The 18,840-nt window shown below is 51.9% G+C and overlaps 1 protein-coding gene across 1 annotated transcript; it reads left to right on the top strand.

Annotated features, from left to right (window-relative positions):
* The first annotated feature begins 1,806 nt into the window (after positions 1-1,806).
* DTX3L (deltex E3 ubiquitin ligase 3L) lies at positions 1,807-15,873 on the top strand. The gene is made up of 6 exons (XM_038752073.1): positions 1,807-3,157; positions 5,510-5,673; positions 6,715-6,976; positions 9,883-11,009; positions 13,409-13,626; positions 15,638-15,873. The coding sequence occupies exons 1-6, from the start codon at positions 2,929-2,931 to the stop codon at positions 15,705-15,707; spliced, it is 2,070 nt and encodes a 689-aa protein (XP_038608001.1). The 5' UTR covers positions 1,807-2,928; the 3' UTR covers positions 15,708-15,873.
* The last annotated feature ends 2,967 nt before the right edge of the window (positions 15,874-18,840 follow it).

Genomic DNA, 18,840 nt, shown 5'->3' with positions numbered 1-18,840 from the left:
CGCTTCATAAATGCCGTTATTATTATTATTCTCCTTCTCTGTGCCTCAGTGACCTCATCTGTCAAACGGGGATGAAGACTGTGAGCCCCCCGTGGGACACCCTGATCACCTTGTAACCTCCCCAGCGCTTAGAACAGTGCTTGGCACATAGTAAGCGCTTACTAAATGCCATCATCATCGTTATAATTATAAGGGGGGAGTCTCAGTCGGGGAAGGCCTCCTGGAGGAGGTCCTGTCCGGTCCAGGCCCGCACTCACCGAGGGTTGAGGGCCTTCGGGCGCCGGGACTCCGGGGTTCCGGGGGTCGGAGGGCGGGGGCAGCGGGGAAACGAAACAGAAACGGGACACAAAAGTCCGGACGCGGAACCCGGAGTCCCCGCCCCGCTCCTCCTGCGGCCTGCTCCTCTGCTCCTCATCCTGCCCCTCGTCCTGCTCCTCATCCTGCCCCGCATCCTGCCCCGCGCCTCTCTCCACCTGTCCGGTCCTCACCTGCGGCCTGTCCTTCCCTGTGTCCTGAACCTCTGCCCCTCAACCTGCCCCTCGTCCTGCCCCTCGTCCTGCTCCTCATCCTGCTCCTCATCCTGCCTCTCTCCGTCTGTCCGGTCCTCACCCGCGGCCTGCCCTTCCCTGTGTCCTGAACCTCTGCCCCTCATCCTGCCCCTCGTCCTGCTCCTCATCCTGCCCCTCGCCCTGCTCCTTATCCTGCCCCTCATCCTGCTCCTCATCCTGCCCCTCGTCCTGCTCCTCATCCTGCCCCGCATCCTGCCCCGCGCCTCTCTCCACCTGTCCGGTCCTCACCCGCGGCCTGTCCTTCCCTGCGTCCTGAACCTCTGCCCCTCAACCTGCCCCTCATCCTGCCCCTCGTCCTGCTCCTCATCCTGCTCCTCATCCTGCCTCTCTCCGTCTGTCCGGTCCTCACCCGCGGCCTGCCCTTCCCTGTGTCCTGAACCTCTACCCCGCATCCTGCCCCTCATCCTGCTCCTCATCCTGCCCCTCGTCCTGCTCCTCATCCTGCCCCGCATCCTGCCCCGCACCTCTCTCCGCCTGTCTGGTCCTCACCCGCGGCCTGTCTTTCCCTGCGTCCTGAACCTCTGCCACTCAACCTGCCTCTCATCCTGCTCCTCATCCTGCCCCTCATCCTGCCCCTCATCCTGCCCCTCATCCTGCCTCTCTCTGCCTGTCCCGTCCTTACCCACGGCCTGCCCTTCCCTGTGTCCTGAACCTCTGCCCCGCATCCTGCCCCTCGTCCTGCTCCTCATCCTGCCCCTCATCCTGCCCCTCATCCTGCCCCTCATCCTGCCTCTCTCCGCCTGTCCCGTCCTTACCCACGGCCTGCCCTTCCCTGTGTCCTGAACCTCTGCCCCGCATCCTGCCCCTCGTCCTGCTCCTCATCCTGCCCCTCATCCTGCCCCTCACCCTGCCCCTCATCCTGCCCCTCTCCACCTGTCCGGTCCTCACCCACGGCCTGTCCTTCCCTGCATCCTGAACCTCTGCCCCGCATCCTGCCCCTCGTCCTGCTCCTCATTCTGCCCCTCATCCTGCCCCTCGGCCCCGCATCCTAACCCCGCGCCTCTCTCCGCCTGTCCGGTCCTCACCCACGGCCTGTCCTTCCCTGCGTCGTGAACCTCTGCCCCTCATCCTGCCCCTCGCTCTGCCCTGCATCCCGCTTCTCATCCTGCCCCTCATCCTGCCTCTCTCCGCCTGTCCGGTCCTCACCCGCGGCCTGTCCTTCCCTGCGGCCTGAACCTCTGCCCCGCATCTTGCCCCTCATCCTACCCCTCATCCTGCCCTTCATCCTGCTCCTCATCCTGCCCCTCATCCTGCCGATCGGCCCCCATCCTGCCCCGCGCCTCTTTCCGCCTGTCCAGTCCTCGCCCGCGGCCTGTCCTTCCCTGCATCCTGAACCTCTGCCCCTCATCCTGCCCCTCATCCCTGCATCCTGCCCCTCATCCTGCCCTTCATCCTGCTCCTCATCCTGCCCTTCATCCTGCTGCTCGGCCCCGCATCCTGCCCCGCACCTCTCTCCACCTGTCCGGTCCTCACCCGCGGCCTGTCCTTCCCTGCATCCTGAACCTCTGCCCCTCATCCTGCCCCTCATCCTGCCCCACATCCCACCCCTCATCCTGCTCTGCATCCTGACCCGCAGCCTGCTCCGTGACCTGCCCCTCATCCTGCCCTCAGCCCCGCATCCTGCCCTACGTCACTCTCCTCCTGGTCACTCCTGACCTGTGTGCTGACCCTCTGCCCGACATCCTGCCCCTCATCCTGCTCCACAACCTGTTCCACGGCCTGCCCCTCATCCTGCCCCGCGTTTTTCTCCGCCTGTGCGCTCCTGCCCCGCGTCCAGCTCCTCTGCCCCACATCCTGACCCTTGGTCCCACATCCTGACCCTCGTCTTTCTCCGCCTGCCTGCTCCTGCCCCACGGCCTGCCCCTCATCCTGCTCTGCGGCCTGCCCCGCGTCTCTCTCCACCTGGCCGGTCCAAACCCACGTCCTTTTCCTCTGACCCGCATCCTGCCCCGCGGCCTGCTCTGCATCCTGCCCCTCATCCTGCCCCTCGGCCCCACATCTTGCCCTGCTTCTCTCTCCGCTTGGCCACTCCTGACTCGTGTCCAGCTCCTCCGCCCTGCAACCTGCCCGGCGTCTCTCTCCTCCCATCTGGTCCTGCTCCATGCCCTGCCCTTCATCCTAACCCCGCGGCCTACTCCTAGGCCCCGCATCCTGCCTCGCGGCCTGCTCCGCGGCCTGCTCCACGGCCTGCCCCGCATCCTGCCCCTCGGTCCCTCATCCTGACCCGCGTCTTTCTCCGCCTGCCCACTCCTGCCCTGCGGCCTGCCCCTCATCCTGCCCCTCATCCTCCCCCGTCCACTCCTTCCCCGCGTGTCCGCGTGCCCATCCTCGCGTCCACCCGTGTGTCCGCTGTCGCAGGATGTCAGGGTGCCCCCGGCCGTGCTCCCTGCCTCCTCGGTGCCCGCCGTCGCCGTCGTGGCCGTTGGTGGTTCGTGTCTGCGAGCCTGGGTACAAGGCCCCGGAGCAGCGGGTGCAGAGGGCACTGCAGAAGCACTTCCAGAGCGGGCATCGGTCCGGGGGCGGAGACTGCGAGGTCCGAGCAGGCCCCTGCCCTGGCACCTTCCTCCTCTGCTTCACCAAGCCCCAAGGTCAGGGGGATACCCGGGGGGCACAGGGGGACAAAACCCGGGGGGTGGAGTGGGCAGGCAGGGGGATGGGATAATAATAATAATAATAATGGCATTTATTAAGTGCTTACTATGTGTCAAGCACTGTTCTAAGCACTGAGGAGGTTACAAGGTGATCAGGTTGTCCCACGGGGGGCTCACAGTTTTGACCCGTATTTTACAGCTGAGGGAACTGAGGCGCAGAGAAGTGAAGCGACTTGCCCAAAGTCACCCAGCTGACAATTGGCAGAGTCGGGATTCGAACTCATGACCTGTGACTCCAAAGCCCGTGTGCTTTCCACTGAGCCACGCGGCTTCTCTAGCAATAGAGTTAGGAGACGTGATCCCCACCCTCGAGGAGCTGACAGTCTGCAGTGTGGAGGGCACTGGACTGAGCGTTTGGGAGAAAACCCTGGAGTTAGGAGATGTGATCCCCGCCCTCGAGGAGTTGACAGTCTACTGTGTACAGAGCAGTGTACTAAGCGCTTGGGGGACAACAACAATCTCCCCTTCCTCCTCCTCCCCATCCCCCCCGCCTTACCTCCTTCCCCTCCCCACAACACCTGTATATATGGATATATGTTTGTACGGATTTATTACTCCATTTATTTATTCAATTTGTACATATTTATTCTATTTATTTTATTTTGTTAATATGTTTTTGTTTTGTTCTCTCTCTCCCCATTCTAGACTGTGAGCCCGCTGTTGGGACTGTCTCTATATATGTTGCCAACTTGGACTTCCCAAGCGCTTAGTCCAGTGCTCTGCACACAGTAACCACTCAATAAATACGATTGATTGATTAATTGATTGCTCTGCACACAGTAAGTGCTCAATAAATATGACTGAATGAATGAAGAATAATAACAATGATGGCATTTGTTAAGCACTATGTGCAAAGCACTGTACTAAGTGCTGTGGGGTGATCAGGTTGTCCCACGTGGGGCTCACAGTCTTCACCCCCATTTTCCAGATGAGGTAACTGAGACCCAGAGAAGTGACGCAACTTGCCCAAAGTCACACAGCTGACAAGCGGCAGAGCCAGGATTTGAACCCATGACCTCTGACTCCCAAGCCCTGGCTCATTCCACTGAGCCACACTGCTTCTCTAGGGCCCATCTCTGCCCTCCAGGAGCTTGGGACTGTACTGAACGCTTGGTAGAGTTTGTCTCCCCCTTCTAGACTGTGAGCCCGCCGTTGGGGAGGGACCGTCTCTAGATGTTGCCAACTTGGACTTCCCAAGCGCTTAGTCCAGTGCTCTGCACACAGTAAGCGCTCAATAAATACGATTGAATGAATGAATGAATAATAATAATAATGATGGCATTTGTTAAGCACTATGTACAAAGCACTGTACTAAGCACTGGGGTGATCAGGTTGTCCCACGTGGGGCTCACAGTCATCATCCCCATTTTCCAAATGAGGTAACTGAGGCCCAGAGAAGTGAAGCAACTAGCCCAAAGTCACACAGCTGACAGCGGCAGAGCCGGGATTTGAACCCACGACCTCTGACACCCAAGCCCGGGCTCTTTCCACTGAGCCACGCCGCTTCTCTAGGGCCCATCTTATGTTGCCAACTTGTACTTCCCAAGCGCTTAGTACAGTGCTCTGCACACAGTAAGCGCTCAATAAATACGATCGATGATGATGATGATCTCTGCCCTCCAGGAGCTTGGGACTGGACTGAACGCTTGGTAGAGTTTGTCTCCCCCTTCTAGACTGTGAGCCCACCGTTGGATAGGGACCGTCTCTATATGTTGCCAACTTGGACTTCCCAAGCGCTTAGTCCAGTGCTCTGCACACAGTAAGCGCTCAATAAATACGATTGAATGAATGAATGAACATCTTACCTCCTTCCCTTCCCCACGGCACCTGTATATATGTCTATATGTTTGTACATATTTATTACTCTATTTATTTTACTTGTACATATCTATTCTATTTATTCTATTTTGTTAGTATGCTTGGTTTTGTTCTCTGTCTCCCCCTTTTTGACTCTGAGCCCCCTGTTGGGTAGGGCCTGTCTCTATATGTTGCCAACTTGGACTTCCCAAGCGCTTAGTACAGTGCTCTGCACACAGTAAGTGCTCAATAAATACGATTGATTGATTGATTGATTGAATAGAGGAGTCCACCGGCGTTGGGCCGCCTCCATGAGCCCTCGGGGATGCGGCCTCGCCCTGCTTCCAGAGCCCTGACGGGGGTCCCCGGCCCCTCAATCAATCAATATCAATCAATCGTATTTATTGAGCGCTTACTGTGTGCAGAGCACTGGACTAGGCGCTTAGCACTGTACTAAGCGCTCTCTTCTCTCCCCCCATTTTTCTCCTCCAGACAAGGAGGGGGTGCTGAGGCATGGAGATCACACTGTCCAGATCGGGGCCGAGCAAGTCAAGCTGGTGCTGGAGGCCTGCCCGGAGGAGGCACTTAAGGAGCGAGGACCGGCCGGAGCAGAACCGGAGGCCTGCCCGGAGGCAGCCGGTTCCCCCGGTGACGAGGTGAGGTTGATGGCATCATTCAATCAATCAATCAATCAATCAATCGTATTTATTGAGCGCTTACTGTGTGCAGAGCACTGTACTGAGCGCTTGGGAAGTCCAAGTTGGCAACATATAGTGACGGTCCCTGCCCAACAGTGGGCTCACAGTCTAGAAATTCAATCAATTCATTCAATTCTATCATTCACTCAATCAGCCGTATCTACTGAGCACTTCCTGTGGATAGAGCGCTGTACTAAGCGCTTGAAAAGTATGATCCAGTGAGTTGTAGTTCATTAAGCTAATTCGTTCTTCATTCATTCATTTATAATAATAATGAGGGCATTTATTAAGCGCTTACTATGTGCAGAGCACTGTTCTAAGCGCTGGGGAGATTACAAGGTGATCGGGTTGGCCCACGGGGTGCTCGCAGTCTTAATCCCCATTTTTACAGATGAGGGAACTGAGGCCCAGAGAAGTGAAGTGACTTGCCCAAAGTCACCCAGCTGACAACTGGCGGAGCCGGGATTTGAACCCGTGACCTCTGACTCCAAAGCCCGGGCTCTTTCCACTGAGCCATTCAATCGTATTTATTGAGCGCTCACCGTGTGCAGAGCACTGTCCTAAGAGCTTGGAAAGTCCAAATTGGCAACGTATAGAGATGCTCCCTTACTCAACAGCGGGCTCATCATCATCATCATCATCATCAATCGTATTTATTGAGTGCTTACTATGTGCAGAGCACTGTACTAAGCTCTTGGAAAGTACAAGTTGGCAACATATAGAGATGGTCCCTTACTCAACAGCGGGCTCACAGTCTAGAAGGGGGAGAGGGACAATAAAACAAAACATATTAACAAAATAAAATCAATAGAATATTCATTTCATTCATTCAATCGTATTTATTGAGCACTCGCTGTGTGCAGAGCACTGTACTGAGCGCTTGGGAAGTAAAAGTTGGCAACATAGAGAGACGGTCCCTACCCAACAGTGGGCTAAGCACTGCTCCTGATGGTCGCGGGCACCGCCATCCTGGTCCGTCGGGTCTGTTTTTGGTCTCAGCCCTTCGTCAAGGTGAGCGCCCAGCTGAGCACCAGCCTACTGTCTGAACGGCAGCGGGAAGAGGCGGCCGCCCGCTGCGCCCGCCTCAGCCTCCGCCGGGGCCCACGGGGCATCGAGGCCGTGGATGGCGACTTGGAGGACGTAGCCGAGCTCCGTCGCCTCCTCAAGCAGCAGCTGTCGAGGAAGGACGAGGGCCGCGAGTCGTCTCTCGAACTCTCCTCCCGAGACCACGGCTCCGGGCCTTCTTCCGTCGACGGCGGGGGTAAGTTGTGATTCCCCCATCTCCGCTCTGACTTCTCCCGCCTCGACCATCCCACTGAGTCTTCCCTATGAAAAAGTCCTGCCTACTGGCTAGACCCCAGACCAGAGAGTCAGAAGGACCTGGGTTCTAATCCTCCTTCTAGACTGTGAGCCTGCTGTCGGGTAGGGACCGTCTCTAGATGTTGCCAACTTGGACTTCCCAAGCGCTTAGCGCTTAGAACAGTGCCTTGCACATAGTAAGCGCTTAATAAATGCTATCAGCATCATCATCATCATCAATCGTATTTATTGAGCGCTTACTATGTGCAGAGCACTGGACTAAGCGCTTGGGAAGTACAAATTGGCAACATATAGAGACAGTCCCTACCCAACATTGGGCTCACAGTCTAAAAGGGGGAGACAGAGAACAAAACCAAACATACTAACAAAATAAAATAAATAGAATAGAATAGAATTATTCTATCATTCTTCTATTCTATATATTCTATTCTATATCATTATATATCATATATAGAGAGATATATAGATATATAGATATATATCTTCTATATCATATATATATCATATATATTCTATTCTATATCATTATTCTATTCTATTCTAGCAATATAATATCATTATTATTATTATTATTATTATTATTATATGTTGCCAACTTGGACTTCCCAAGCGCTTAGTACAGTGCTCTGCACACGGCTTTAATCCCCATTTTAGAGATGAGGTCACTGAGGCACGGAGAATAATAATAATGCTTTGTTCTCTGTCTCCCCCTTCTAGACTGTGAGCCCACTGTCGGGTAGGGACCGTCTCTCTATGTTGCCATCTTGGACTTCCCAAGCGCTTAGTACAGTGTTCTGCACACGGCTTTAATCCCCATTTTAGAGATGAGGTCACTGAGGCACAGAGAATAATAATAATGTTTTGTACCCTGTCTCCCCCTTCTAGATTGTGAGCCCACTGTTGGGTCGGGACCGTCTCTCTATGTTGCCAACTTGGACTTCCCAAGCGCCTAGTACAGTGCTCTGCACACAGTAAGCGCTCAATAAATACGATTGAATGAATGAATGAATGATCCTGGCTCTGCCACTTGTCTGAGGTCGTGGCTTCTAATCCCGGCTCTGCCGCTTGTCAGCTGTGTGACTTTGGGCGAGTCACTTCACTTCTCTGAGCCTCAGTTCCCTCATCTGTAAAATGGGGATGGAGACCGTGAGCCCCACGTGGGACAACCTGATCGCCTTGTATCCCCCCAGCGCTTAGAACGGTGCTTTGCACATACTAAGCGCTTAACAAATGCCATTATTATTCATTCATTCATTCAATCATATTTATTGAGAGCTTACTGTTTGCAGAGCACTGTACTAAGCACTTGGGAAGTCCAAGTTGGCAACACATAGAGGCGGTCCCTACCCAACAGCGGGCTCACAATCAATCGTATTTATTGAGCACTTACTGTGTGCAGAGCACTGTAGTAAGCGCTTGGGCAGTCCAAGTTGGCAACCCATAGAGGCGGTCCCTACCCAACAGCGGGCTCACAATCAATCGTATTTAATAATTTATCGAGCGCTTACTGTGTGCAGAGCACTATACTAAGCGCTTGGGAAGTCCAAATTGGCAACACATAGAGGCGGTCCCTACCCAACAGCGGGCTCACAATCAATCGTATTTATTTATTTATTGAGCGCACTGCACTAAGCGCTTGGGAAGCCCAAGTTGGCAACACATAGAGACGGTCCCTACCCAACAGCAGGCTCACAATCAATCGTATTTAATAATTTATTGAGCGCTTACTGTGTGCAGAGCACTATACTAAGCGCTTGGGAAGTCCAAGTTGGCAACACATAGAGGCGGTCCCTACCCAACAGCGGGCTCACAATCAATCGTATTTATTTATTTATTGAGCGCACTGCACTAAGCGCTTGGGAAGCCCAAGTTGGCAACCCATAGAGACGGTCCCTACCCAACAGCAGGCTCACAATCAATCGTATTTATTGAGCGCTTACTGTGTGCAGAGCACTGCACTAAGCGCTTGGGCAGTCCAAGTTGGCAACCCATAGAGGCGGTCCCTACCCAACAGCGGGTTCACAATCAATCGTATTTATTTATTTATTGAGCGCACTACACTAAGCGCTTGGGAAGTCCAAGTTGGCAACCCATAGAGGCGGTCCCTACGCAACAGCAGGCTCACAATCAATCGTATTTAATAATTTATCGAGCGCTTACTGTGTGCAGAGCACTATACTAAGTGCTTGGGGAGTCCAAATTGGCAACATATAGAGGCGGTCCCTACCCAACAGCGGGCTCACAATCAATCGTATTTATTTATTTATTGAGCGCACTGCACTAAGCGCTTGGGAAGCCCAAGTTGGCAACCCATAGAGGCAGTCCCTACGCAACAGAGGGCTCACAATCAATCGTATTTATTGAGCGCTTACTGTTTGCAGAGCACTGCACTAAGCGCTTGGGAAGCCCAAGTTGGCAACACATAGAGGCGGTCCCTACCCAACAGCGGGCTCACAATCAATCGTATTTATTTATTTATTGAGCGCACTGCACTAAGCGCTTGGGAAGCCCAAGTTGGCAACCCATAGAGACGATCCCTACCCAACAGCGGGCTCACAATCAATCATATTTATTAATTTATTGAGCGCACTGCACTAAGCGCTTGGGAAGCCCAAGTTGGCAACACATAGAGACGGTCCCTACCTAACAGCGGGCTCACAATCAATCGTATTTATTGAGCGCTTACTGTGTGCACAGCACTGTAGTAAGCGCTTGGGCAGCCCAAGTTGGCAACCCATAGAGGCGGTCCCTATCCGACAGCGGGCTCACAGTCCCGTCGTCCGCACCAAGCGGTCCCCTTGGGAGCCCCTCGCACTCGGCCCCTCGGGCCTCCGTCTCCCTCCTCAGGCCCCTCGCCCCCCATCGTGGTGCCGCTGAGCCTCTACGACTACTTCAGCCACGTCTTCGCCGCCACCCTGAAGGACCTCTGCCGCCAGTACCGCGTGGCCGTGCGGATGGAGGCCGACCCCCAGGGCTCGGCCACGGTGCGCTTCGTCCCGGACGGACCCCCGGCGACGGTGGCGGCCGGCGAGGCCTTCGCCGAGGCCTTCAAACAGGCCACGCTGGACCTCGCCTACAAGCAGCTCCCCGCGGCCCTCGCTCCCCGGCCCGACGAGGCCGCGCGGGCCCTGGGCCGCCGCTTCCCCGGCCTCCTCATCCGGGCCGAAGGCGGGCGCGTGGGGCTCCTGGGTCCCCCGTGGGAGGTGGAGGCCGCCCTGGAGGAGGCGGCGGGGGTGAAAGTGCAGCTCCACGGGCCCCCGGCCACCGTCACCCTGTCCGCGGCCGAGTCCCGGCTGCTGACCGAGCTGCAGCCGCACGTGCGGGCCATCGAGACGAAGTTCTCCGTGAGAGTGTGGCCTACTCCGGTCCCCGAGCCCACCCTCCTCTTGTTCGAGCCGCGGAGGCCGGGCCCCGACCTGTCGGCCCACGCCCGCGCGGCCTTCGTGGACGCCTTCCAGGGCCTGTCCTCGCGGCCGCAGCAGCGGGCCTCCCTCGCCGCTCCCGAAGGGCCTCCGGAGCCGGGCCGCGTCTCCGGAAACTTCCAGAAGCCGCCTCCCGATCCGGACCCGGGACCGGGCCGGGGGATGACCGCGCTCTGGGGGTTGCCCGCCATCCTCCAGGATGCCACCCAGAGACTCGGGCACTATCTCTCCCCGATGGAGGACCGGGCGGGAGGGGAGGCCCGTGGCGGCCTTCAGGAGGAGGAGGAGGAGGACGTGTGTCCCATCTGCCTCGACTCCATTCGGGACAAGAAGACCCTGGAAAAGTGTCGGCATTCCTTCTGTTCCCCCTGCATCCAGCGGGCCCTGGAGCAGAAGCCAGTGTGCCCCATATGCCAGCAGTCCTACGGCAAGGAGACGGGCAACCAACCTCCGGGAACCATGAGCACGCGTGTCCTGCCCACCAGCCTCCCCGGACACCCGGGCTGCGGCACCATCGAGATCACCTACGACATAGCCGCCGGCCGTCAGGCTGTGAGCTTGTCACCGGGGCTCCGGGGCGGGCGGGTTTTCTGGGGGTGTGGAGGTTGGGGTGGCTGAGGGAGAGGCCCGGGCGAAAAGGAGGACCGATCCGTCGGTCGATCCGATTTATTGACCGCTTACTATTTGCCGAGCGCTTTCCTGAGTGCTCGAGAGGTTACGGTAATGACGCTAATTGTGGTATTCCATTCGCTCAGACGTATTTTATTCATTCAGTCAATCAGTCGTATTTATTGAGCGCTTACAGTCGTAATTATTGACTGTGAGCCCGTTGTTGGGTAGGGACCGTCTCTAGATATATGGATTAGATAGATAGATAGATAGATAGATAGATAGATAGATATATGATAGATAGATAGATAGATAGAGATATATATAGATATAGATATAATGGCATTTAGATATATATATATATATATATAATGGCATTTATTAAGCGTTTACTATGTGCAAAGCACTGTTCTAAGCGCTGGGGAGGTTACAAGGTGAGCAGGTTGTCCCACAGGGGGCTCACAGTCTTAATCCCCATTTTACAGATGAGGGAACTGAGGCCCAGACAAGTGAAGTGACTGGCCCGAAGTCACCCAGCTGACAATTGGCAGAGCCGGGATTTGAACCCATGACCTCTGACTCCAAATCAATCAATCAATCAATCATATTTGTTGAGCGCTTCCTGTGTGCAGAGCACTGGAGTAAGCGCTTGGGAAGTACAAGTTGGCAACATATAGAGACAGTCCCTACCCAACAGTGGGCTCACAGTCTAAAAGCTTATTCAAAGCCCGGGCTCTTTCCACTGAGCCATGCTGCTTCTAGATGTTGCCAACTAGTACTTCCCAAGCGCTTAGTACAGTGCTCTGCACACAGTAAGCGCTCAATAAATACGGTTGAATTGACCGCTTACTGTGTGCCAGGCATTGTAATAATAATAATGATGTGAGCCCGCTGTTGGGTAGGGACCGTCTCTATATGTTGCCAACTTGTACGACTGATCCATCGATCGATCCTATTTATTGAACGCTGACCATTTGCCGAGAGCTTTCCTGAGTGCTCGAGGGGTTACGCTAATGACGGTAGTTGTGGTATTTCATTCGTTCAGACGGATTTTAATCATTCAGTCAATCAATCGTATTTATTGAGCGCTTACAGTCGTAATTATTGACTGTGAGCCCGTTGTTGGGTAGGGACCGTCTCTAGATATGTAGATTAGATAGATAGATAGATAGATAGATAGATAGATAGATAGATGATGGATAGATAGATATAGATATAGATATAATGGCATTTAGATATATATATAATGGCATTTATTAAGCACTTACTATGTGCAAAGCACTATTCTAAGCGCTGGGGAGGTTACAAGGTGATCAGGTTGTCCCACAGGGGGCTCACAGTCTTAATCCCCATTTTACAGATGAGGGAACTGAGGCCCAGAGAAGTTAAGTGACTTGCCCAAAGTCACATGTCATTTATATATATATATATATATATATATATATATATATATATATATAATCATCAATCGTATTTATTGAGCGCTTACTGTGTGCAGAGCACTGTACTAAGCGCTTGGGAAGTCCAAGTTGGCAACATATAGAGACAGTCCCTACCCAACAGTGGGCTCACAGTCTAAAAATATAATGGTATTTCTTAAGCGCTTACTATGTGCAAAGCACTGTTCTAAGTGCTGGGGAGGTTACAAGGTGAGCAGGTTGTCCCACAGGGGGCTCACAGTCTTAATCCCCATTTTACAGATGAGGGAACTGAGGCTCAGAGAAGCTAAGTGACTTGCCCAAAGTCACACAGCTGACAATTGGCGGAGCTGGGATTTGAACCCATGACCTCTGACTCAGTACTTGGCAGATGGAGAACGCTTCTTCTAGACTGTGAGCGCACTGTTGGGTAGGGACCATCTCTAGATGTTCAACCGCATTTATTGAGCGCTTACTGTGTGCAGAGCACTGTACTAAGCGCTTGGGAAGTACTAGTTGGCAACATCTAGAAGCAGCGTGGCTCATTGGAAAGAGCCCGGGCTTTGGAGTCAGAGGTGATGGGTTCAAATCCCAGCCCCGCCAGTTGTCAGCTGGGTGACTTTGGGCAAGTCACTTCACTTCTCTAGGCCTCAGTTCCCTCATCTGGAAAATGGGGATGAAGACTGTGAGCCCCAAGTGGGATAACCTGATCACCTTGTAACCTCCCCAGTGCTTAGAACAGTGCTTGGCACATAGTAAGAGCTTAACAAATCCCATCATTATTATGTGGGTCAGGGGGTGGGATGGGAGAGCCGAAGAAGGGTGGGATTGAGGGATGCAGCCGTGCCTGGTCTGGGAATGGGCCCGGTCAGGGATCCGGCCTCCCGACGCGGTGCCGACGATGTCCGTGCCCCTCTCCCCCAGGCCAACCACCCGTGCCCCGGTCAGCCGTTCCAGCGCACATGTCGGGTGGCCTATCTGCCCAACGACGCCGAGGGCCAGGCCGTCCTGCGCCTGCTGAGAGTGGCCTTCGACCGGAAGCTGATCTTCACCATCGGCCAGTCGCGGACCACCGGGGCCAGGAACGTCATCACCTGGAATGACATCCACCACAAGACCAGCCAGAACGGGGGGCCCTCCAGGTCAGAGCCCCCCCGGCATCCTCCCGGCCGATCCCGGCGACACCCTGGAGACATCCCAGTAACACCCTGGCGATGTCCCGGCCGCCCCCGGTCACATGTTGGCCATGCCCGGTGGTGCCCGGGCAACATCCAGTGTGGCCCAGTGGCCAGAGCCCAGGCCTGGGAATCAGAAGGTCACGGGTTCTAATCCCCGCTCCGCCACTTGTCTGCTGTGTGGCCTTGGGGAAGTCACCTCACTTCTCTGGGCTTCAGTTCCCTCATCTGTCAAATGGGGATGAAGACTGTGAGCCCCAGGTGGGACAGGAGCTGTGTCCAACCAGATTATCCTGTATCTACCCCAATGCTTAGTCCAGTGCCTGGCACCTAGTAAGCACTTAACAAATGCCACAGTTATTATTATTATTATTATTATCCCAGCCACGTGCTGGCCATGCCCAGTAATAGCCTGGCCACGTCCTGGCCACGTCCTGGCCATGTCCATCCAAGTGGATGATTCTGGCCAAGGCCTGCCCACACCCCAGAAATGCCCTCTGGCCTAAAGTCCGAGCATCACGAGACATATTGGGCCCCGATTTTGGAGGGTGGGGGGGTCAGCATTCAGCTGGGTGATGGGGAAAACCCACCCAGATCTACTCCTGCCCCAGGTTCAGTCTTGACTGTCTCTGTATGTTGCCAACTTGTACTTCCCAAGCGCTTAGTACAGTGCTCTGCACACAGTAAGCGCTCAATAAATACGATTGATGATGATGACTGGGCACCTGTTGTGGGCAGAGCGCTGTACAACGGTCGCTGTAGGCAGAGAGAAAGTGAAGGAGGGAGAGAGATGGGGGGAGAGAGAGAGAGAGATGGGGGAGAAAGAGGGAGAGAGAGAAAAAAGAGAGGGAAAGAAAGGAAGAGGGAGAAGGAGAAAGGAGCGGGAGAGGGAGGGACAGAAAAGGAGAGAGAAAGAGAAAAACGGAGAGGGACAGAAAAAGAGGGAGAGAAGCCAGGAAGAGAGAAAGGGGAGAAGAAGACAGAGAAGGAGAGAAAGAAGGGGGAGAGAGATAGAGAGAGAGGGAGGAAAAGGGGGAGAGAAATAGAGAGGGAGACAGAGAGAGGGGGGAGAAATAGAAGAAGAAGAAAAGAGAGAGAAAGGCAGAGAGGGAGAGAGAAAGGGGGAGAGAGAAATAGAAAGAGAGAGGGGGAGAGAGAATTAGATGGAGAGAAAAAAGAGATGGAGGGAGAAAAGGAGAAAAAAGGGAGAGAGAAAGAGAAAGGGGGAGAGAGAAATAGAGGAAGGGGGGAGAGAAATAGAGGGAGAGGGGGACAGAGAAAGGGGGCAGAAATAGAAGAAGAGAGAGAGAGAAAGGCAGAGGGGGAGAGAGAAATAGAAGGGGGAGACGGAAATAGAAAGAGGGAGGGGGAGAGAGAATTAGAGGGAGAGAAAAAAGATGGAGGGAGAAAGGGAGAAAAAAGATGGAGGGGAAAAAGAGAAAGGGAGGGAGAGAAGTAGAGGGAAGGGGAGAGGGAAATAGTGAGAGGGAGAGAAAAAAGAGATGGAGGGAGAAAGAGAGAAAAAAGAGGGAGAGAGAAAGAGAGAGGGAGAAGGGGAGAGAGAAATGGGGAGGGAAGGTTGGGACGGGCCAGGGGCCCACCAGAGTAGTTCATTCAGTCAATCGTATTTATTGGGCGCTTACTGTGTGCAGAGCACTGGACTAAGCACTTGGGAAAGTACAATACAACAATAAAGAGAAACAATCCCTGCCCACAATGAGCTGGCAGTCTATGGTGGAGGGGGAGGCGGGGGGAGACAGACATCAGTAGAAAGAAATCCCATGACAGATGTGGAAATAAGCGGTGTGGGCCTGGGACAGGGCCGGAAGAGAAGGGAGCAAGTTAAGGCCTCGCAGAAGGGAGTGGGAGCGGGGGAAAGTTGGGGCTTAGTCTGGGAAGGCCTCTGGGAGGAGGTGGCCCTGATTTTGGGAGGACTTGATGTCAATCTGCCCCCCCCATCTTCCTCCCCCCTCCGTAGGTTCGGCTATCCGGACCCCAGCTACCTGGGGCGCGTCCGAGAGGAGCTCAAGGCCAAAGGGATCGAGTGACCGGACACAGGTGGCCACTGGCTGGCTTGATGGACAGGGGCCGGAGGGCTGACATGGACCCCCCACCCCTCTGCTGGCCCCCCTCCCCTCTCCTACCCTGCTGGATAGTCCTCACCCTAGCACTCAGCACAGTATTCTGCACCCAGTAGGCGCTCAGTAAATACCATTGATGGATTGAGTGGCTCCTCTGTTCTCTCTGGTAGGGGGGTGGTAGGGGAGGGGGCTTGTGGGATGACTGGTCCTGGAGGAGACGGGGAAGGGGGACTAGACCCGAAGCCCCACCGGGGTGCTGTACTGAGCGCTTGGTGGTCTCAGGAAAGGGGAGGCGACGAAGGCGGGAGCGGGGAAGGGACCCAAGCATCCGTCAGGTCCTCTCATAGAAGCAGCGTGGCTCAGTGGAAAGAGCCCGGGCTTTGGAGTCAAAGGTCACGGGTTCAAATCCCGGCTCTGCCAATTGTCAGCTGTGTGACTTTGGGCAAATCACGTCACTTCTCTGGGCCTCAGTTCCCTCCTCTGTAAAACAAGGATTAAGACTGTGAGCCCCCCGTGGGACAACCTGATCACCTTGTATCCCCCCAGCGCTTAGAACAGTGCTTTGCACATAGTAAGCGCTTAATAAATGCCATTATTGTTATTATTATTATTCATTCATTCATTCAATCGTATTTGTTGAGCGCTCTCCCCCTTTTAGACTGTGAGCCCACTGTTGGGTAGGGACTGTCTCTATGTGTTGCCAATTTGTACTTCCCAAGCGCTTAGTACAGTGCTCTGCACATAGTAAGCGCTCAATAAATACGATTGATTGATTGATTGATTGATTGCAGAGCACTGTAGTAAGCACTTGAAAAGTCCAATTCAGCAATAAAGAGAAACTATCCCTGCCCACACCGGGATTACAGTCTAGAAGCAGGGAGGCAGACATCAAGACAAGTAAAAGGGCATCAATAGAAATAAATAGAATTATAGATATCTACACATCATTCATTCATTCATTCAATCACATTTATTGAGCGCTTACTGGGTGCAGAGCACTGTAGTAAGCACTTGAAAAGTCCAATTCAGCAACAAAGAGAAACTACCCCTGCCTACACCGGGCTTACAGTCTAGAAGGGGGGAGGCAGACATCAAAACAAATGAAAGGGCATCAATAGAAATAAATTGAATTATTGATAACTACACATCATTCCTTCATTCAATTGTATTTATTGAGCGCTTACTGGGTGCAGAGCACTGGACTAAGCGCTTGGGAAGTACAAGTTGGCAACATATAGAGATGTTTCCTACCCAACAACAGGCTCACAGTCTAGAAGAGGGAGAGAGAAGACAAGACAAAACATGGAGACAGGTGTCAAAACCATCAGAAAAATTGAAGTATAGCTATATGAACATCATTAATAAAATAGAATAGTAAATATGTATAAGTAAAATAGAGTAATAAATATGTTACATCAAAACGTGTAAACAGGCAACAATAGAAATAAATAGAATTGTAGCTATCTACACATCAAAACAAACAAGCAACAATTGAAATAAATAGAATTATAGCTATCTACACATCAAAACAAACAGGCAACAATAGAAATAGACTTATAGATATCTACACACCCAAACAAGTAAACAGACAGCAATAGAAATAAATAGAATTATAGATATCTACACATCCAAACAAGTAAACAGGCAGCAATAGAAATAAATAGAATTATAGACATCTACACATCCAAACAAGTAAACAGGCAACAATAGAAATACATAAAATTATAGATATCTACACATCCAAAGAAGTAAACAGGCAGCGATAGAAATAAATAGACCTATAGATATCTACACATTCAAAGTTGTAAACAGGCAGCAATAGAAATAAATAGAATTGTAGCTATCTATACATCCAAACAAGTAACCAGGCAACAATAGAAATGAATAGAATTATAGACATCTACACATCCAAAGAAGTAAACAGGCAGCAATAGAAATAAATAGAATTATAGACATTTACACACCCAAAGAAGTAAACAGGCAACAATATAAATAAATAGAATTATAGATATCTACACCTCCAAACAAGCAAAGAGGCAACAATAGAAATAAATGGGCATATAGATATCTACACATCCAAAGAAGTAAACAGGAAGCAATAGAAATAGAATTATAGACACCTACACATCCAAAGAAGTAAACAGGCAACAATAGAAATAAATAGAATTATAGATATCTACACATCCAAATAAGTAAACAGGCAGCAGTGGAAACAAATGAAATTATAGATATCTACATATCCAAACAAGTAAACAGGCAGCAATAGAAACAAATAAAATTATAGATATCTACACATCCAAACAAACAGGCAGCAATAGAAATAGACTTATAGATATCTACACATCCAAACAAGAAAACAGGTGACAATAGAAATAAATAGAATTATGGATATCTACACAGTCAAACAAGTAAACAGGCAGCAATAGAAATAGACTTATAGATATCTACACATCCAAACAAACAGGCAGCAATAGAAATAGACTTATAGATATCTACACATCCAAACAAGTAAACAGGCGACAATAGAAATAAATAGAATTATGGATATCTACACAGCCAAACAAGTAAACAGGCAGCAATAGAAATAGACTTATAGATATCTACACATCCAAACAAACAGGCAGCAATAGAAATAGACTTATAGATATCTACACATCCAAACAAGTAAACAGGCGACAATAGAAATAAATAGAATTATGGATATCTACACAGCCAAACAAGTAAACAGGCAGCAATAGAAATAGACTTATAGATATCTACACATCCAAACAAACAGGCAGCAATAGAAATAGACTTATAGATATCTACACATCCAAACAAGTAAACAGGCAACAATAGAAATAAATAGAATTATGGATATCTACACAGCCAAACAAGTAAACAGGCAGCAATAGAAATAGACTTATAGATATCTACACATCCAAACAAGTAAACAGGCGACAATAGAGATAAATAGAATTATGGATATCTACACAGCCAAACAAGTGAACAGATAAAAATACAAATAAATAGAATTATATATATCTACACATCAAAACAAGTGAAAAGGCAGCAATATAACCCTCACCACTCCCCCTCCCCCTCCACCCAACCCCCAGAC

Source organism: Tachyglossus aculeatus, chromosome 1, assembly GCF_015852505.1.
Source record: "Tachyglossus aculeatus isolate mTacAcu1 chromosome 1, mTacAcu1.pri, whole genome shotgun sequence".
Taxonomy (NCBI): domain Eukaryota; kingdom Metazoa; phylum Chordata; class Mammalia; order Monotremata; family Tachyglossidae; genus Tachyglossus; species Tachyglossus aculeatus.
Note: the sequence above shows the minus strand (reverse complement) of the source record. Positions and strands in the feature narration are given on the sequence as shown.